The 21,799-nt window shown below is 43.2% G+C and overlaps 1 protein-coding gene across 3 annotated transcripts in view; it reads right to left on the minus strand.

The window, feature by feature from the left end:
• The window catches only part of IKBKE (inhibitor of nuclear factor kappa B kinase subunit epsilon), a 55,283-nt gene that overhangs the window by 17,911 nt on the left and 15,573 nt on the right, over nt 1–21,799 (minus strand). For all 3 annotated transcript variants that reach the window (XM_081865222.1, XM_081865221.1, XM_081865220.1), the window contains exons 11-20: nt 20,327–20,418; nt 17,816–17,917; nt 11,798–11,873; nt 11,187–11,296; nt 7,728–7,804; nt 6,680–6,719; nt 5,842–5,943; nt 1,898–1,994; nt 643–743; nt 104–175 (exon numbers count right to left, since the gene is read on the minus strand). In XM_081865222.1, the coding sequence (XP_081721348.1) occupies nt 104–175; nt 643–743; nt 1,898–1,994; nt 5,842–5,943; nt 6,680–6,719; nt 7,728–7,804; nt 11,187–11,296; nt 11,798–11,873; nt 17,816–17,917; nt 20,327–20,418 (869 nt within the window). The remainder of the gene's footprint in view (nt 1–103; nt 176–642; nt 744–1,897; nt 1,995–5,841; nt 5,944–6,679; nt 6,720–7,727; nt 7,805–11,186; nt 11,297–11,797; nt 11,874–17,815; nt 17,918–20,326; nt 20,419–21,799) is intronic.

The raw sequence follows: 21,799 nt of genomic DNA on the forward strand, positions 1-21,799 counted from the left end.
ATACATTTTTCAGTCTTGGGCGAGCAATGCTTTCTTATCACGCTTAGTACTTTCTCTTAGGCATAGCTTTATATGCTGCTAAAGAGATTTCAGAACCTCTTACCGCTGGATGATGCTATTGTTGAGCTGGAGATTGTGAGCTACTATTTTCATCTGGTCCTGAAGCTCTTGCATCCTGTTCAAGACACACACACAACAAAAAGTACAGTTCAACTTTTTTATTTAATTATGCATTTTTAAAATTATTAATTATGCATGACCAAGCAGATGCTCACCAGAACATTGTACAATACATTTTCCTCACCCAGGCATTTGCAGATTGTTAATACCATGCCTGGGTGGTATCTGGTTGGTCTGTGGATTGTGATGAATTTCACTATGTTGCTCTTACTGGAGTCATATTCTATTGCTGTAAACCACACTGGAATTACTAGTGGAAGGTGGCATAGCACGTTTTGAATGTGATAATATATCAACTCACTTGACACACACACTGGCCTGAGAGGTGAGGGATATATTGTAAATATGTGCCACACACTAGTTGCTTTTCATCATAAATTATTACAATGGTGCAAAAAAGAAGCACACCCAGAAAACATCCAGACTCCATATGCCTTGACAGTTATATTTGTGTGCACATACCCAAACACCATGTCTTGGTGCTTCTGGTTCATGTAAACTTGTGTAGGTGCAGAATGTGTTGTTTTGCCCTGGAGGATTCTCTGAGGCAACTCATCCAAAGCCTGTGAAGAAAACGAAAAACACTACAGATCACTACAGGCCTCCCAAGCTCTCATCTACACTTGGTACATGAAATTATGAAAAGCGAATTGCCTTTCAAAATGCCAGAATCAATTAATATATATGAAAGATCCTACGGTCCATGGAAAATCTTCAGGGGAAGCAAAATGCAAAACAGAGAACAAAAACAATGGAGTGAGTACGTACAATGTTCCTTTGCATATACCAGTTAAAAGTGGATCCTATTTGCAACAGGTGGTGTTCAAAAAGTGTCAGGCCTATTACTATTACTGTCTCCATTAGGCTGGATTTAGGCAACCATGTTATGCATACAGTAATTGCAATTATGGCTCCATTGCTTTTGATGGGGCGACTCTCCAGTGAACCATTATTTCATTACATCACTGGGTGGAACTCTTGCCCAATGTGAGCCCTTCACAACATAAACAGCTGGTTAGTTGCCTGACTGAATTAAGCTTTTGCTCTTGGGGGCCCCCCAAAAAATTAAAGAAAAAAACTGGATGTACATTTCCAAATATAAGATAAAAAGCAAATAAAATAAAACCTACATACAGCAACAGTGTTTTATGTTGTGTAGGCTCCTATGGTGTAAGTAATGGGCCCCGCCTGCTCCCCAAAATATCACTAGTTTGCTCATTTCTATATACAGGGTGCCTACATTCTGCATGGACATATAGCATATATTCAACACAAAAAACAGTGACAATTTGTTGTTGTCAAAGGACAGCTGGACATATAAAGGGTCCCATTACCTTGAGTAGCTTAGGGCCTCATCAAACCTAAATACGGGCCTGACAGAGTGACACATGGGGGTCCCATTGTAGATTTGGATAGCTGGGACACTTAAAGCAACTGAGGTACAAATAAGGGGTTGAATCTAACCAAGCCACCACAGAATTACTTCCGCTCGTGCAACAGAACTTTCCCTCCCTCCCTCCCCCTGCATTGCTCCCAAATCTGAACCAGAGGCTCTGGGAATCCCCAGAGCAGATTGAGCACGTGCACACACACACACACACAGGGGACAACCCATGGATTAGAGCTATAATAAACTGGACATAGTTAAATTTAATTTCAAGTTGCTGTTGGTTTTTGAAAAGGTTTGAACAACAGAAGAAACAAATCACCACTGTACTTTATCAAGGCAATCCTGGCACCCAGACATCTCTGCAGTACAGGACGTTAAAGATCTGTTCAGCTTCTTCAAACTCTTCTTCAGGTCAAACACTTTCCTGAAGGGATAAGACAACAAGTGTAGTCAAAGAGTTGCTAATTTCTTTTCTTCTAAGGAGGCACTTTGAGCTTAGGTTTCTCTAAAATGGAAAGAAGTGCTCAGCCACAAGGATTCATCAGGTCCACAAAGTTCCTCATGGATTTGAATAGCAAAGTCATACAGCATTAATGATGTTCCAGGCAAATGATACAGTTCTTCCCCTCTGAGAAGCTACTTAGGACCCCCACCCTGCCAGGCATCTCATCAAAGCTTCTTCTTTGACAATCACTCCTAGCCGAGTAAGATTGTCTTTCATGAACAGGGCTTAACAGTGAGTGACTGTGGAGACCAATTCTGGATCTACACATCCTTCCACAGTGGGGACATCAAAGCAGCCACAACTGATTGGTCATTTTTCATAGCAACAAAGGTGAAATAAGTAGGCAAGTGGATTTTATTTTAGAAAGTTACAAACGACTTTTGGGCAAAGTAGAATGCATTAAAAATTAAAACATAATAAGAATAGTAAAATGCACAAAATGAAGGAAACATAGAATTAATTCTATTTCATTCTGCTCTGTGCCTTGGTGGGATTGAGAAAGGAGCTAATAGGGAACTTGTTAAACCAAGAGCAAAAAAGGCAATTAGAAACAAAGAAACACATATACACAAAAATAACAACCCCCGAAGATCACAGCACTGCTGGATATCAAGGAACAGTAAATGAAATGATGCAATATGATGTGCACATATTAATTAACAATATTTATACTTTTCTGCAAGATCATATATCTGCCAAAGCTATACCATGGGTATAAACTGTTAAAATACTAGAAACCAAAATCTATAAAGATATCAGGGAGATGTGTTATCACTATGAAAACTGTAAACTGTAATTTGGTTATTAACTCAGTGAAGTGGATAGATTTAAAGTTAAAAACAGAGCATGAGCTAGGTTCCACTGATTTCAACAAGATGCTTCACTCCTTCCCTTTGAAATCAACCTATATGTGTCTACACAAGAGTAAATCATTTAACTCACTGGGGCTTAATCTGAAGTAATTGGATGTAGGATAAAAGCCTTAAAGCAGATCATATTCATACTTATCAACCAAACCACCTTAAATCTGCAGCAGGATATGAATCTTTCACTCATGGTATCTACTAGGATGCTACAAAGCTATCTAGTGGTTGTATCTACTCATCATCATAATGCAATTATATTTTGCTTCCGCATGATTCAGAGGTGGAACTGATTCTTGAATCTCCTTCGAATGTCATTGCTGCTTAATTTGATTCTGAACCCCTCAGTTTTGACAACCTGTGTGACAGCTTTTGTCACAGCAAGGAAAGACTAATCATGACTAAAGATAGATTCTTTTTCACAACAAAAATCCGCACACATTTAATTCCTTTAAATGAAAAAAAAAGTACTTACAATGTGTTTCAAGGCTTTGCATTTCATTTTCTTAAAAAAAAAATAATGTTCTAGTTATCTGGAGCAGCTGAAAAGTGCAATGCAGCCTTGTACCATGAAAAGGTGTCCAAGAAATCTCCCTGGAGCTCTGGAAGTAAGTTACTTCCACAGTTCCAGGGGCATTTTGGTCTCATTTTCACTGTGCAGAAGCAGCAATATACTCTGGAGTCACTGCAAGCAGCTACTACCTGTTAAAAACAAGTAGCCAGCCCTTAGACCACCTTGTAGAATTTGATGGAGTCCAGAATCTGAAAGACTACAAGTCCAACCCACAACTTATTCGGGTAGATGTGGATCAGATGAGTACACTTCAGAAGTCAGTCCCAGTGAAGTCCTCAAGCAACCCTAATTATGATGAGTATCATCAGAAACCTTCAGGCCCTTTGAAACCTGATTGAAAAAGCTGCTGTGTTTCAAAAGCATTTTGCAATTAAAACCCTCCCAGTTGGGGTTGCAGTTACATCCTTAAGTGACTGCACTTTTCTCCAATGTAATAAGTCAATGCATGACTCTCCATCACCACTGGGCAATTTGCTCTTTGCATTATTCCCCAAACACCCTTTAACATAAAATCATTCTTTCTAAGTGCTGCTCTTTGTCTTAATAATGGCTTCATTCCAATATGAGAAACTTGCTTGATACTGAAAACAAAGAAGTTCATCAATATTCCAACCCAAAGGCTTGGGAAGATTTGCAGTGTGTAGTCCAGTGAAATGAGTACTAACGTCAGCTCGACAGCATGTCTTTGTTTATAATGTCAACTGTCCTGCTGTGCACTATATCATGAAGGGAAAAATAAACTCTTATGCCTAGTTAATTCCAAGATTTCAGAAAGGAACTAGACGCTAATGAGAAAAATGAACACAACTCATTCTGACAACCAATCACAAAGCTAGATACAGAGCTTGAAAAGAAGCAATGTCCCTTTCATAGAAAGGGAATGGGCTGCATCCAACAAAGTCATCCCACTAGCATAAGGACTTTCTCTCCAGCGCAATGAGCTTTTTTTCTCCTTTCCCAGCACACCTCCATAACCTCAAATCTGTTTTGGGGATTTCCCCCAGCCCTTTGTTGCACAGGGAAAGGAGAGGGAGAGGAAATCCTGTTGCAAAAGTGGAAGTCATTGTGGCAACAAGACAACTTCACTGGATGCAACTGTATTATTGCCAATGAGCATGATTTCACCTGTTTTGTCTCCATGCCATCACTTTGATTCAAAGATCTTCATTTTGTCTGGAAATGTTTGCTGGCATGGTATAGCAAATTAGGACAAGATGCATTTTGCGGATCCCATAAACACTCTCTATTCAAACAGAGAACCTCACAAATAGATGAGGTTGACTGAGACACAGATGCGTTAGCAGATGTGAAATTTGTGAGGGTATTGAGTGAGGGGATGTGTCTTGAATGAGTACAATCCTACTTTTGAATTGTGATGTTTTCTAGAACATATTATTACATTTCATTGCTTTATGTACTATTTTTAATTCTGGTGTGTGTGTGTGTTTTTGTAAAACACTTGTGATCCTTTCTAAAAAGTGGTACATAAATAGTTGAAATATAATAAATAAATATATTGTTGGGGGAGTACTCAGGAGAGATGCTGGAGAGGGGGCTATGAATTTAAGCCTTTGCCCAGCTTTCTGTTGTTCCTTATGAGGCTTGGCAGCAAGCCCAGTTGGAAAATCTCCTCCCTGGCAGAAATGTGTTTTGAAGCAGCACAGGACATAACCGTCAATAAGGGGCAGGACTTATATCCACAGAGGTGATGTAGAATGCAGCTTTCAGCTTTCAGCTCCTCTCCTGAACTTCCCTTCTCTTTTCACCTTCCAAATGAAGCCCATTTTGTCTCTTCTAGGAGTGTTTATCATGCATGAATTGACCGTATGTGTGTACAATTCAATGATGGTAACATAGCAAATTAGGCTTCCATATGGAATGGAGGAGCCTGGAATGGGGGAAATTGTGGTGTGGCAGTAAGAGTGTTGGACTAGGACCTGGGAGACAAGGAATCAAATCCCACCTTAGTCATGAAGTTCACCTTGGGCCAGCCCCCATTTTACAGTATAACCTAGCAGTGGCGTAGCGTGGGTTGTCAGCACCCAGGGCAAGGCAAGTAATTTGCGCCCCCTAACCCTGGATTTGCGCCCCCTAACCCTATCCCTAACCCTAACCCCCAGATGTTGCGCCTGGGGCCCCTGCACCCCCCACGCTACGCCACTGTAACCTAGCTCCCTAGGGTTGTTGCAAAGATAAAATGAGGAGGGAGAGAACCACGTATGCCACCCTGAGCACCTTCTAGGAAAGGTAGGATATAGGTGCAATAAAATAAATGAGCATTGTTGCTTTAGTGGCAGCCAGTGAGAGTATGTGCTAGGAACACTGTTACCTCATTATAATTCCATGTGCCAAAAGAGCAGCTTTGTATTGCTGCAAACAGTTGTCCTGGAAAACTGAAAGAACCTTTTTTGCTAAATGTCCTAAATTCACCCTGAAAATGAAACAAAATAAAATGTGCATTATTTCATCAATTTTTCTCATAATTTAAGCATTTGAAAAACAACCCACAAGCAAACACCCACCCATACCCACACTAATGCAAGAAGATCATTAGCCACAAAGAAACTCGCTAATTCAGTTCATTTCCAGTAAAAAGGATCAGGTAATAAGTGATGTGAAAAACTTCAGTCTGAGACTTTAGAGCAACACTAGGCTAGATGGATGAATACTTTAACTTGGTATAAGGCATATTGCTGTGTTCCTGTAAGCAGGGAAAGCCAGTTCCCTGTCTCGGCTGATGGAAGGGAAGAAGCTAGTCTTCCCCTTACATGTGATATTCCTCCTACTACAAGGAAAGGTGCTGGTTCTCAACAGTCACAAGGCTATGATGAGGTGGTTGTTATTCAAGTGCCTCAATGAAACTTTATTGATTGATATAGTATGACTCATTCCTGAATCAGACAGTCTGAGCACGAGCAGCTCAGGAAAGTTTAATGGCCAACCGCAGACCAACAAAATACAAGCCAGAAGTGTTCGATACTCAGCTGGTCTGTTATACACAAACTCTTACACTTACTTACTGTGTATCTGAAGAAGTGTGCATGCACACGAAAGCTCATACCTAGAACTAACTCAGTTGGTCTTTAAGGTGCTACTGGAAGGAATTTTTTTATTTTTTATTTAAGGTGCTACTGGAAGGAATTTTTTTATTTTGTTCTTACACTTACTTATCCAGCTTGTGGATCTGCTGTTCATTGTAGCCCAGGCCTAGAAAGAAAATGCAACTTATTAGTAGATTTTCCAGGGAATGACTTCAGGACTTTGCAGTTTCACAGATTAATACTTTATTCACATAAACTACTGTATTTTTCCGTGTATAAGACTAGTTTTTTTTAAACAAAAAAAGGTTTAAAATTGGGGTACGTCTTATACATGGGTAGTGCTGAGGGGTGTTTTCTTAATTTGGAGTCCCCCAAAATAGGGGGTGTCTTATACATGGGGGCATCTTATACACAGAAAAAAACGGTATATTGCGAGATAGCCCAATAGGAAACAGGGAGGTGTCACATTTCCAGTGAAAACCAATGAGCGGTGAGTGGGGGAGAAACTGCCAGAGGGGTTTGATGCAGCAAAACAAAAGGCCCTCCACATCTGTTCTAGGTGCTTCCAACACATCACTACCTCTGCCTCTGCCTGCAATCTAGAAGCCATTCCTTCATCTTTCTCAGTTTTTGAGGACCCCAGGGATGAAACACACAGACACAGACACACACAGACACACACAGACACACACACACACACACACACACACACACACAATAAAACAAGGCTTACAACTTTCCCTTTTGTTGTGACAGAAGAAACTTTGTTGGCACTTGAGAGTTAATAAACATTTGTTCTGACACTGTCTACACAGGCACTTAGCAGATATGAGCACCTGCATGCAAGGCAGCCACAAGCCCCATACTTTTCAGACTGGGGTGAGCAGCCTTGAGATTAGCCACAGCTTTCAGAATTGTTATCTTATTGGTACAGGTGCTGCTGAATGGATGGCTCAAATCCCCAAGTACAGTAGTGCCCACCTGGCATTTTCGTTTGTTTCAAGATTCTGCTGCTAAGATGCCTGCTTGGGGCTATTTGAGTATTTCAAGGAATCTGCCTAATCAGACGCTTTAAAGACATACCTGCCCTGGTAGTGGCTAACAGACCTCTGATTTATGAAATCTGTGCAAGCTGATGATTATATAAGAGAGACTATCAACATTAGCAACTCACCCCTGCATTTCCGGGTCTTCTTGAACTGGTTGTAGATAAGCTGCATCTTGTCAAGGCAAGCCTCCATCTGCTGGATGCTGAAGAACCAGTTTGGGAAGCCAGTTGTAAGATAGAAAGAAAGGAACTAATCAGTTCAATGCCATCATGAGCCAAGGGCTGTGTCTGCTGTAACAAAACTCCCAGTGGACCTGGTCCAGAAAGGAATGAGTGGGAGGCAAGACAGCTACAGCACTAACTCTCGTTGTTAGCTCTGTTCCAAGTACAGTCTTACATCACAAGAAGGAATATTAGTATGAGCAGCCTTCACCAGAAATCTAGAAACTGATGCACAATCATATAATTTTTCTTGCAAGCCCTCAATGATGTCAGTGAACCAACACCTGTCTGTCCCTAGAAGACACAAACAGGAGAAACAGCTGTGGATGCTGAGAAAGATGCATTGGCCTTTCTGGTGCCACTCCTAACAGTAAAATCTTGAATTGTGTAATTACAAAGTCAATTGAGATACAAAATGTTTGTTTATTTACTACCAGCTAGGATAGCCAAGACCTGAGCTACATACTCAGAATAATTTCCATGTCAGAAAATGTGTTCTTGCCTAGTCTCATTCCTGATGTTCTCATTTTCAATATGTTGGGCTGGAGGATAATCCAAATGCAACAGCTCTGCACCACACAACTCTTCTGAACATGTAGAAAACAAAGGCTCAAAGCCTATACACTAAGCCCACTATTCTCTATTAACTCTCTACCTGAAGTATTTATTCCCCCCCCCCCCATTTCTTTATTCCTCATTACTACAGCATCTGGTCCATTACATTCTTTTCCATAAGTCTTCACACCATTTTTGCAAGGAAAAGAGGTGAGTTGCTAATCCTATTTTACAGATGGGAAACTGGAGCACAGACAGTTTTAAAGACTTGCTCAGGCACAGAGAGAGCTCAGACAGACAAGAACATTGCAGCTGGTCTTAGCAACGTCCATCCTGGTATACTCAATCTGTCTCAGCGAGGCCAATGTTGATGCCGGTTTTCTTGTACAAATCCCTGAGTGCTGTGCCAGACGCTGGAATGATGCATCTAGTGGAAGCCTTAGCACTAATTGTGAATGTGAACTAACCACTTTCACCAGCCAAATTGCTAAGATAATGTAATGTGAGAAATGTAAATTAAGTGAAGAAAAGTTATTTTCCTACTAAGGCATATGGATGGGAGCTTCTGCTTGCTCAGCATTTTGGCACGAAGTTGGAAGTGAGAAACGAAGCTATAATGAACTGTGTCTTATGCACCAACATGAAATGCATCACCCACATATAAGCCAGTATTGCACACAATTGTTGCATAGGCAAGCATGAGATCAGTACAAGCCGTGCATGGCTGACAAGTAATGAGACGGTCAGCTGAAAGGAATGAACACATCCAAGAACTGACACTAAAACAAGTGATGCTCCTTTCCTTCCTGTGACACTTGTCATGGAGATTTCCCTGATTACAAGCCTCACCTCTCTCCAGCAGCAGCATAGCAAAGGACTTCGAAATGCGAGCCCAGTTACTCACCAGGCTGCATGCACTTAAAATATTTGCAAGCCACCCTTCATCCAACAGTTTCTAGGGTGGTCAATAACAAAGAAAACTAAAATAATAATACCATAACATTTACAATATCATGGCAGCAACTGAAAATATACAAAGCGTGTTCCATTACTGGGGCACCAGCACCAAAGAAGTCTTCTGTTTTTGTAACATAGCACACCAGCTGAGGAAGGCACTTTGAGAAGAGCTTCAGCAGAAGGTCTGAAGTCATGGCCAGGCATCCTCCTCCTCCCCAGCGCAAGATAGTTTTCCACCAAGGGCTTCTCACTTTTTACCTCTATTATATTGCCCTGTTCCCTGACCACACCCTATCCATATGATATCTCTCCAAATGATGCTTCAGCTGATAGGCCATATAATACTTCTCTAGCTGCCAATATGGCTGCATCACAACTTCAATAACTCATTTTTGGTAGTCTCAATTATGTACAGAGATTGCATGCTATCCACTAGTCAAGCTCACCTGTTCACAGGTGTAGGGAGGTGTTCATTTCTAAACTTACATGCTGGTGAAGGTTTTCCTGCCAGGTTCAAACTGCTGCCTAAAGCATCCTAGGGCATCATTCCTTCCCTGGGTTGCATATCAGTACTGCCCCTCGCATCTCATCAACATGATTCCACAACTCATTCTCATTGTAGCTGCTTTTTCTGGGAGGCGGGGTATCAGGCACTGCTCCATTCACTGAGAATGTGCTATTTACTGCTGGAGGATTATGCATATTCAGACCGAGGGGTGTTTTTGGCCCTGGTCTCAAGACTATTATTACCCGAAGCTTGAACATAGGATCTCTTGAGACATGTTTAAGGTATCAACGAAGACAGAGCCTGGCTGAGCTTCTCCAGACAGAAGAGGCAAAATAGATTGCACTTGGAAACCTGCTGTTTGCTTCCCCAGTGGCTGAAGTTTAATCAAAGCTATGTTTACATTGTCACTTATTTTTATGGTGTGCTCATCATAGTCAGTGTCACAAAGCCATTTGCTGGTCAGCATTAATAATATGGCTTGGTAAGGAAGCTTAGAAAGGTGACAGTCCAGTAAGAGAATTCCTTGTGAATGCCAATAACCAAAGCATATTACTGTATAAGCAATACCACCTGAACTGATTAGACTGGCATAGATGAGGTAAGAAAGGCTATACAAGGGATACGGTTTTTATCTGCTGCTTATTGGTGGGTTTAGTTCTTTTTAAACATTGATACCGAACTAATGAACTTCAGGTTTGTTGTTCTAGTGTTCCTTTTTTTAAAAAACTACTTTGAATGCCTTTTTGGTAGAAAAGTGACATTTAACTATTTTAAATAAATAAAATGGAGTCTTTCCACTCCCCAGGGAGAGTGTTATTGTTTTCATTTGCTATTATGTTACATATTTTTGTGTTTTTATATTATAAACCACCCCATGAGCCTCAGACGAGAAATTTGAAATGAACAAACAAACAAGTATTTTTTGGGCTATTTGAAAACACATAGAACAGGTATCCATCTACAAGACCCTGGTTAGAAGAGGACCCTTCCTACATCTATTGTGGAGTTATCACAAAGGCAACAATATCCTGTTCCCTAGGAAAATTATATTCCTCCTCTTGCAACCACTGGAATGGGGTTATATCAGAGACATAGGCCCTTATTGGACCAGGCTCAGGAAATCACTTTTAAGAAATCAACCTCTGTACTATATTGATAATGAATAGTTTGATATCACCAAAACCCTCTAGATTTTTAGGATGTGGATATTTAAGCAACCATTACTCTTATACTAAGTCTTGCAATTCAAGCTTATGTATGTCTACTCAGAATTAAGCCCCACTGTGCTCACTCCTGTGTAAGTGCCTTGCAGCCTTTAACACTGAAAATACTATTCTACCAACCTTCTGACTTCTTTTATTTGACTCCTTTTCTTTCCCACATCAGACAGAATGCATTGCACAACTGACTGGTGATCAGAGATGCTTTGGAAACATTTAGAAATTTCTTCAACCTGAGCCAGAAAAGACAAAAGGGAAGACCAGAATGTTTCACTACAGAGCATCTATGATCTTGCATTGATACCCATCAAAAACTTACCTTTCTTTCTTTCTCTCTCTCTCTCTCTCTCTCTCTCTCTCTCTCTCTCTCACACACACACACACACACACACACACACACAAAAACCCACCATTTCTTGCTCACACACATGCATTAGGCATATATTATTATAGATACTTGTATAAAGTCATTTGATACAATCCAACTTTATCATAGGTCTCACAGCAACGCTAAGCATGTATGTACAACATGTATATATGTATAACCATCAATCAAAAAGAAGACCACCCGCTCTATTCCCTTAACCCATTTGTGTTAATCAATCATTACACAGCTACTTCTTTTCCCAAGTAGCTCTGGCTTAGATCAGACCTTTTGCATACAAGAGAAGTTGCCACACAGAACTCTCAGCTGTCTAAGTTGCTATTAACAGGTGGTCATGGGAATAACTCACAGATTGAAGTCTTGTTTTCAGTTCCACCAGGCCTTTAATCTCTGGAATCTCGCCAACCCCAACAATAGTCTCGTACCTATTATGGTGAATGGGATAAAAAAAAGAGGAACAGTTTCTAATAATAATAATAATAATAATAATAATAATAATAATAATAATTTATTATTTGTACCCCACCCATCTGGCTGGGTTTCCCCAGCCACTCTGGGCAGCTTCCATAGAAACCAAAAATACACTAAAATATCACAGATTAAAAACTTCCCTGAACAGGGCTGCCTTAAGATGTCTTCTGAATGTCAGGTAGTTATTTATCACTTTGACATCTGATGGGAGGGCGTTCCACAGGGCGGGCGCCACTACCGAGAAGGTCCTCTGCCTGGTTCCCTGTAGCTTCGCTTCTCGCAATGAGGGAACCGCCAGAAGGCCCTCGGCACTGGACCTCAGCGTCCGGGCAGAACGATGGGGGTGGAGACGCTCCTTCAGGTATACTGGGCCGAGGCCGTTTAGGGCTTTAAAGGTCAACACCAGCACTTTGAATTGTGCTCGGAAACGTACTGGGAGCCAATGTAGGTCTTTCAAGACCAATGTTATGTGGTCTCGGTGGCCGCCCCCAGTCACCAGTCTAGCTGCCGCATTCTGGATTAGTTGTAGTTTCCGAGTCACCTTCAAAGGTAGCCCCACGTAGAGTGCATTGCAGTAGTCCAAGCGGGAGATAACTAGAGCATGCACCACTCTGGTGAGACAGTCCGCGGGCAGGTAGGGTCTCAGCCTGCGTACCAGGTGGAGTTGGTAGACAGCTGCCCTGGATACAGAATTGACCTGCGCCTCCATGGACAGCTGTGAGTCCAAAATGACTTCCAGGCTGTGCACCTGGTCCTTCAGGGGCACAGTTACCCTATTCAGGACCAGGGAGTGCTCCACACCAGCCCGCCTCCTGTCCCCCAAAAACAGTACTTCTGTCTTGTCAGGATTCAACTTCAATCCATTAGCCGCCATCCATCCTCCAACCACCTCCAGGCACTCACACAGGACCTTCACCGCCTTCACTGGTTCTGATTTGAAAGAGAGGTAGAGCTGGGTATCATCTGCATATTGATGGACACCCAGTCCAAACCCCCTGATGATCTCTCCCAGCGGCTTCATATAGATGTTAAAAAGCATGGGGGGAGAGGACGGAACCCTGAGGCACCCCACAAGTGAGGGCCCAGGGGTCTGAACACTCATCCCCCCCCCCACTTTCTGAACATGGCCCAGGAGGAAGGAGCGAAACCACTGTATAACAGTGCCCCCAGCTACCAGCCCCTCTAGACGGTCCAGAAGGATGTTATGGCCGATTGTATCAAAGGCCGCTGAGAGATCCAGCAGAACCAGGAAACAACTCTCACCTTTGTCCCTAGCTCGCCGGAGATCATCAACCAGCGCGACCAAGGCAGTTCCAGTCCCATGATGAGGCCTGAATCCCGACTGGAAGGGATCCAAATAGTCTGCATCCTCCAGGCGTGCCTGGAGTTGTTCAGCAACCACACGCTCAACCACCTTGCCCAAGAATGGAAGATTTGAGACTGGGCGATAATTGGCCATACTGGCCGGTTTAAAGAAGCGGTTTAATGACTGCCTCTTTCAGCGGGTCTGGGAATGTTCCCTCACAGAGGGAAGAATTCACCACCCCGCAGAGCCCATCGCCCAGCCCTTCCCAGCTTGCTTTTATTAACCAGGATGGGCAAGGATCAAGGAGACAGGTGGTTGGTTTCACGCGTCCAAGCAGCCTGTTCACATCCTCAGGGGTAACGGATTGAAATTGATTCCATGCAACTTGACCAGACAGGGCTCTAGCACTCTCCCGCCCCAGCCCTGCTCCCACGGTGGTGTCTAGCTCCTTCCGAATATGAGTGATTTTATCTGCAAAAAACTTTGCAAAATCGTTGCAGGAGATCTTGGGGTCTTTACAAGGCCCCGGTGGTAAAGGTGGTTCCGTTAAATTGCGAACCACCTGAAAGAGTCTCCTACTACTATTTTCTGCAGATGCAATAGAGGCGGTGAAGAAAGTCTTCTTCGCCGTCGCTATCGCCACTTGGTAGGCTCGACGTTGAGCTCTAACCTGTGTCCGGTCAGATTTGGAGTGAGTTTTCTGCCACCGACGATCTAGCCGTCTCAGCAATTGTTTCATCGCCCTCAGCTCCGAAGAAAACCACGGGGCTGTCCGGGCTCCATGCAATCAGAGAGGGCGCTTCGGAGCCAGACAGTCGATAGCCCTGGTTAACTCTGCATTCCAGCGGGCCACCAGGGAATCAGCTGAAAGGCCATCACATGGGATAAGGCATCCCCTACCACTCTCTGGAAACCATTTGGATCCATTAAGTGGTGGGGGCAGACCATCCGAGTTGGTTCCACCTCCCTGCAGAGGGGAAGGGTTGCAGAGAAGTCCATTTGCACCAGGAAGTGCAACTCAGTCTTCAGAGGGGCTTATTAATCTCTATAACTGCAAAGTAACTAAAACAGAAAAAAATATTCAATTTACCCAAGAAATTTCCATAAATACAAAGAAGAACTGTTGCAAAAAGTTTTCAAAATGACATGGTGGGAGTGGGGAAGAGAAGTGTTGTTCGCCACCCACTGCATCACAGGAAACTCTCATGCAGTAACAGTCCACATACAGCAGCACTTAAAATGCAGTGGCTTTCTTAGCTGGTGTCTGTGTGTGGTGGTGATGTAAAACCACAGTTTCCCAGAAAGAAAAGGGGAAAGGAATTTGGAGCTACGTACAAGCTGCAGGGAAAGAAATACCAAAGCTTAGGAATCTGAGATGGAGAGTAGAGAGAGAGAGAAACAACAACAACAACACAGGGACACAAGTGGGACAAAGAGGCAGCTGCATTTGGAAATGAGAAGACCCAGGGAATGAGGTGGGAAAGCAGAGCTGAGACCCATGGAAGAGAGGCCAAGGTGTCAACTGGAGAAGTGAAGGTTGTGCATTTATTGGACCATTTCCTGGCAGATGATGGCATTGGGTAATTATGGGCTTGCAAACATGTTCATCCTCCTACATCGTTGCTTTTTAAAATTTTAATAAGCAGTCAGTCTCCTTTCCCCTACTTGCACAAAGCTCAAAATTGCAGTGCTGCTCTCTGACTTCATCCCTCTGGCTCCACTATTTTTGCTGTACTCTGTAATACAGAACATAAGAAATCTCAGCCAGACTCGGCCACTACTCTAAGCTCCCATGAAACAGGGGACAAATGTTCATAAAGTGCAGTTGCCTCTGTTATTGCTGGTAACCCCCCAAGAAGAAGAGGCTACTTATTGTCCCCTTTCACCCAAATTATATCCTTTTTCTCTGACCTTAATTGTCTGTTAGCACAACCTGGCTGTAAACAGCAGCAAATCTTGATGCACTTAATACGCACTAAGAGCTTCCTGCTGTGGAAAAATTTGATCTCCTAGCTCCTCCAGATGGTGATTTTCCACATTCCCGGTTCAGTAGTATATGGCACCAATGGGCAAATGGGAGGCATTCCAGAAAACAACAACCCTAGATATCTTTTTCCCCAGGGCAGCTTCACAGTGAGGATGTGATAAGGCAACCATTTAGATAGCAAGTAACACTTGATCCCAAACAAATTGTCTCAAGCTGAGTGCAGCTGGCTGCTAGGGAATCAGCACAAGCCCTCTGGATCTGGCGAAGTACTGCTCCAAGTTCCCTGAGATATCTGGAGAAGCCTCTAGGCCATGGGTAGGCAAACTAAGGCCCGGGGGCCGGATCCAGCCCAATTACCTTCTAAATCCAGCCCGTGGATGGTCCGAGAATCAGCGTGTTTTTACATTGAGTAGAATGTGTGCTTTTATTTAGAATGCATCTCTGGGTTATTTGTGGGGCATAGGAATTGGTTCATTTTTTCCACAAAATATAGTCCGACCCCCCACAAGGTCTGAGGAACAGTAGACCAGTCCCCTGCTGAAAAAGTTTGCTGACCCCTGCTTTAGGCTGCTCTGTGAAGAAATCTTTCCCCAAGGCTGCAAACATAAGAGCTGGTGAGATGGAGAATGGAGAGTTAATAGCGAGAGGATAGTTGACTTGGAACGATTCTGGTCTTCTGCTGCTGCCTTCTGCTGCTTTCCATTCAGACAGAGCTCAACTGTGAGGTGACAGAGCTGAAGCATACCTGGAAATAATCATCACTTGACTTGAGCTGTCCCTCTAGCCCAGTGTTTCTCAAACTTGGGTCCTCAGATGTTGTTGGACTACAACTCCCATCATCCCTGAGCTCTAGTCTTGCTAGCTAGGGATGATGAGAGTTGTAGTTCAACAACATCTGGGGACCCAAGGTTGAGAAAGGCTGCTCTAGCCCAAGGGCAGCCAAGGTATTCCAGCACCCAACAGACCCAGTCAATGTGGCCAGTGATGGAAGTATTGGAAGGGCACCAACATGGGCGCAGTCAGGATTTATTTTATGGGGGCAGGCTTTATGTTAGGGAGAGGCAGAACCAAGTTATCTGTGATGCAATTGGTTTAGGTATTTTTATTTATTTATTTACTTGATTGGGGAGGGGGAGCTGCCCCCCTGGCTAGGCCCATGGCCACCATCTTGATTACCTCTGCCCTAGCCAGTGGCTACAGTTTGTGAACTGAAGTAGTGAGGAAAAGTATTTTGCTGAGGAAGCGGACTAAAGGCCAAACCTATTCAGGTATGCTGTTTCTTCATGCTCTGAAACTCATGTGAGGAAGAGTGGGTTGTATGTACTGGCAAGGCCCACCAGCTTTCATGCCACGCCTTCCCTTGGTATACACCCCGCCCCCGTCCTGACCCCCATGAGCTGAAGAGCAAACCTCTGCAGCAGGGAGCCTCCTGTGCTCATGAAGGCTTCTAATTTACAGGAGACTGAAAATTTACACAAAAATAGGGTAGAACAGACATATGAATGAACACATGTGAAACACATGTGATACGAAACATGCTGATCCATCCATTCTTTGCTGCCATCTGCTTCTACAAACAGCAACACACACAGGAGGAAGAGAAACCAGGTATCTGACCTTTCACCCAATCTAGGTGCCAGGGGCTTCTAGACACTTGAATTTTTGCAGCCCTGTCCATCATTCATGAGACAGATGGGGTTTGGGTTTTTGTTTTTTTTAAGGGCAGACTGGGTAACTGATAAGTGATAATGAGACTTGATTGGTTTAGACTAGAGCATCTCGCCCCTCCTGGGTTGACCAGGCAACATATTTTAAAACTACTTTGTGCTTCATGGAAAGCTCTTATTTGCCCACCAAAAACTTTGATTTATCTCAAAGAACAATCCTCAAAGAACATAGCTCTGCTCACTTTCTGTCCAGATATTGCAAACTGGCCCAGCTAACAGTTTGTCCATTTACTGAAGCAAGGCATTTTCCCCTTTAAAAATAAACAAGGACTACTTTGCCAGAATACAAAGCAGCTTCCAACCTTCTGTCCTCAAGAGATATGTCTTTGATCATATATATGCATATGTACGCACACAAACATATTGCAGAATGAGAGGGAAGAAGGCTTTCTGCACTTTCCTCTTGGAATGGAAAGCACACATACAAAACACGCATGTGAAGCAGAAAGCCCACTGCACCCGTGACAAGAGATATATTGTCCATCTAATATTGGGAGAAGGCAGTTGCAATCCCAAAGGATTATTAACCCCATGATAATCCAAGCACTTCCCTGAACTTGGGCCTCGGACCCTGGCATTTTTCTGCAGGACAGAATATACCTCTTATGCAATGAAGCAGGGCAGTTAAGTAATTTAAGACTCTGAATTTAATGTTCTTATAGGACTCCTCTCTATAGATGACAATGTGTTTTTCTTCACTAATTTCAAAATGTGGTAAGCCTGACCAGCTGAGTCTGGAAAACTCATTCAAATTTTGCTGAATAGGGCCCCACGCATCAGCTCCCAGGTTCTGTCCTGGGGGTGCCACTGGTGTAATGCATGTTGGGTTCTAGGTTGGCTGCAGTATCACAGTTACCACTGAAAAGCAACACTTACAGCAGCAGAACCTTCATCTCTTCTCGTTGCAAGCAACTGAGTGTTGCCATCACACCTTGCTTCTTCTCTAGAATCCGCAGACACTCCAATTTCAGGGTCTCACTGCAAAAAAAAAAAAGGCAACACCAGAATTTCTGGTTATATGGGCCTCAGGTCTCTTGCATAGACTTGTGTTTATGCTGTAAAAACACATATTCCACAATCTTCAACTTATTCCCTGTTTTAATGGAGACTTATCTTTTCTTGACAACAGAGAAGTGAGCTGTCCACTCCCCACCCACAGCAAAAATGCGTGGATTCCCCACCCCCTACTTCACACAGTGAAGGGCAACTTTGGGAGAGATTCTGATCTGGAAAACAGTGCACAAAAGCAAGGATTGAACACTGCCTTTCCCTGCTGCTGCCGCCTGCAAAACAAGAGTTCAATTATTGGTGGGGAATGGGAGAACCAATCACGGATCTCTCTTGCAATATATAGCTCGGCCTCCTGGCAGTCAGGAGTATGTGGGTCTAAGATACCACTGATTTGTTTGCAGTGCATTTTAGAAGGAAAGGCAAGGTTGATTTGACATCTCCCCCCCTCCCCTGCCGCCATATTCTAGGACAGGGATGTCTCAACCGATGATCTAAGGACCTCCACACAATTTTGTCTGGCCCTTACAGCCAATTATTAGTTTCCTGTAAAGCTCAGAGGAAGGCTATAGTGTGGGAGTACCAAAACATACCCTCTACATGGCTGTAGGAAATGTGAGCTTGGAGAAGAATGTGAGGACAAAGGTACTTGTGTCCTTTCTGAAGCTGGTTCAAAGACAAAAGTGACGCCCTTCCACTCCTGCTGCCGAATACAGAGTTATATTTCTGAGGAATTTCAGCTCAGTTCTAGTCCCATCCCCACTCCAGCCACTGCTGCTCTGGAGTATAGACTGCATTGGAAGCAGCCTTGTTTAAGTTAGATAAATATATTATATAATGAGTGATTACAACTCTATGCCTCTTTATATAAACCCTTTCTTGTAATGGAACTTGAGGCCTTTTGTGCACAATGTGAGAAATGACTGTTCTAAGAATGCCTTGGAGTTTATTAGTTAACTGGATTCTCCACAAAATGTATGGAGTAGCCAGGAACAGACATTGTTTCTGGTCTTTAAACCAGCTAATGTTTCCTTCAGCTCAGCTGCTCCTTCCCACATTAGCCACATGATTGTCTCCATGTCTCATTTTGACATTCTATATTCAGAAAATAATTCCTGACATGTTGGAAAGTGTGACAATTCAAGCCACTGTATCCTTTCATTCTGCACACACTCACCCCCAATATTGAAGAGTTATATAGCTATAAGCTTTAAAGTCAACAGGCATATCTGCCCTGCCATAATCACCACCCTACTTTCTGTACTATCTGCCTGTTTATTTCTGTAACATGAAGCAAATTCATGGTGTTCCACTGACTAGGCTGGAAACTGGTTATTTGGGGGGGGGGAGCAAACTTGCACAGAGGAATGAAAATGTTATCCCATAACATTCATTATGCTGGAAACACTGAATCTATAAAACTCCTACTCAAAGTTTTCATCTGGGTCTATGCATATTGTTTTAATAAAGCACCAAGTGCTTTATTGTTGCCCTTTAAGTTTATAACGTGGGTAAAAAGAAGCTCAGGTTACAAGAAAGGAAATTCCGACCAAACATCAGGAAGAACTTTCCAATGATGAGAGATTTTTGACAATGGAACAAACTCCCTCAGAAGGCGTGAATCTCCTTCCTCAGAGGCTTTTAAGCAGAGGTTGTGTGGCCACCTGTCATGTATGATCTAGTTGAAATAACTGCATTGCAGGGGGTTGGACTACATGACCCTCGGGGTCCCTTCCATCTCTACAATTCTATGCTTCTGTGAATGAGGAGCACCAATAAAAACCTGTGCGCTACATTGCTCACTGCTCTGTAGAAGGATAACAGGGACCTTAACGCAAATGTTCAAAGTCACCGAGTAGGGAAGGATCAGGATTGCACTTCCCATCTTGCAGCCCACTTGTGAATTGAAACTAACATTTACACAGTTTGCAGTACCCAATGCTCAATGTGCATCCGTCTGTGCAATACATGTAGAAAGCTCTCTGCGTCTAGGCAGGAATAGCTGCCCCCAGGGAACAAGGGCAAGAGGACAGGCCAGAACAGTCCTCATCACCTTCATGTGGCAAGTTTGAATGCCGAGCAAAAGAGACTTGAGTGGAAAAAGAAACAGGAAAAAACAGCAAGGGGACAGTCAGTGAAAACATGTCATTTGCCACGGCCCAAATTAGGCAAGCAGTTGTGAACATTTGCTCACTCGCTATAATAGGCAATAGTGGTGTATGGCCTATGGGCAGCCACGTAAATGTGCATGCTGTAAGCTGTTTGGGAAAGCTGGAGGAAATGAATGATCTGAACTGAAGCTCAAGGCACCTTAATCAGCTGTCAAAAAAGACCCTGCTGTATCGCTTGCAATACACCGGCAGGAGATATTTTACGTACCTCACCCAATATAGGCCTCTGAGCATGAGCTCTTGACACTGCAGAAAGGACTGAGATATCCTCAACGTCTGGTGAGTTGCAGTCAGGACACCCTAAAGGATAAAGCAACGGTGTATATGATTGCCCTGTATACTGCAGTGCTGGAACCTTGCAGAGTTCCCAGATATACACAAAGACATGATCCAGATCACACAGAGATGTTGAAGAATTAATCACCCTTCACATGAAGATCCCAGGATGCGTTACAACATTAAAACACAATATTAAAAAACCGTTTAAAACAATGTACTATCACAAAATTTGGGTGGGCCCCCAAAATACCCTAGAAAGTTATCACTTAGAGGGAGATGATGTAGACGACAAGAAACCAGGAGTTAATGTGTGGCTGGGGATGGAGGGAGAATGATGAATAGGAAAGAGACTGGCCATTATAGGAAATTCCCTCCCTCTCCCTGCCTGAAGTCAAGAGTGGAGCAGAGCAGAAGCAAGGATGAGGGAAGGGGGATTTTGTGAGCTGGAAATATTTATGCTTTAAAACAAAGGGTGGACTCCAGTTTCCATCATCATGGGAGGGGGATCTGGATCATGCTATTTGAGTTTTAATATCCATTAACCCTTTTGCTACATAATTGATGGGTGTCACATTTCCACACCCTTGCATTACACAGCATTTTAATATTAATGTAAATATATGTTTTTGTTTAAAGAAGCTGCCAAAGCAAAAACATCAACAACCCCGAAAACAAAACCATTTTCAGTGCAACAGCTCATCTGAGATATTTTGCTCCATTTTCATAACAGCAAAGAAATGAAGTGAGATCAAGGCTTAAGAGTCACTGTCTGAAGCAGAGATATTTTTATAGTGCAAATCAGCTGTAGGGAGGAAGCATTCTGATGCACATGTTCCAAAGACAGTACGGTTGGAGGGGGCATAAAGAAGTCTAGTTTAGATGGTTCCGAAAGGTCTGCGTATCAGTGGCTATCACTCAATGGAAGCTCCAAGTACAAAGTGCTACATGACTCAGGTGAAGGTTGCAGCCTTGTTTGCCATCTAATTATCACAGTTGCAAACAATTTTATGAGCGACACTTTGGGCTTGATCCAGCAGGTTGCTTATCCTTTTAAGTGGCAGTCAGCTCCCGGAATCAAAACGGATGCAGCTGGATAAGTAGCTGGAATGGTTTGGGCAATGTTTCTATCTTCCTTTCCATCACTTGAATCGCCTGGGGCTTAGGCTGGTGTGGTTCATCTCTCTCTGACCACCGATTTAGATGATAGAAAAAGAGGGGTGTGTTGAATAATCTTCTCCAGGCTTCCTCAACCTCAGCCCTTCAGGTGTTTTGAGACTGAAATTTCCATCATCCCTGACCACTGGTCCTGCTAGCTAGGGATCATGGGAGTTGTAGGCCAAAAACATCTGGAGGGCCGAGGTTGAGGAAGCCTGATCTACTCCTTTTCCCAGCCATTCCTGGA

Source organism: Podarcis erhardii (assembly GCF_964252035.2).
Source record: "Podarcis erhardii genome assembly, chromosome: 6".
Lineage (NCBI taxonomy): Eukaryota > Metazoa > Chordata > Lepidosauria > Squamata > Lacertidae > Podarcis > Podarcis erhardii.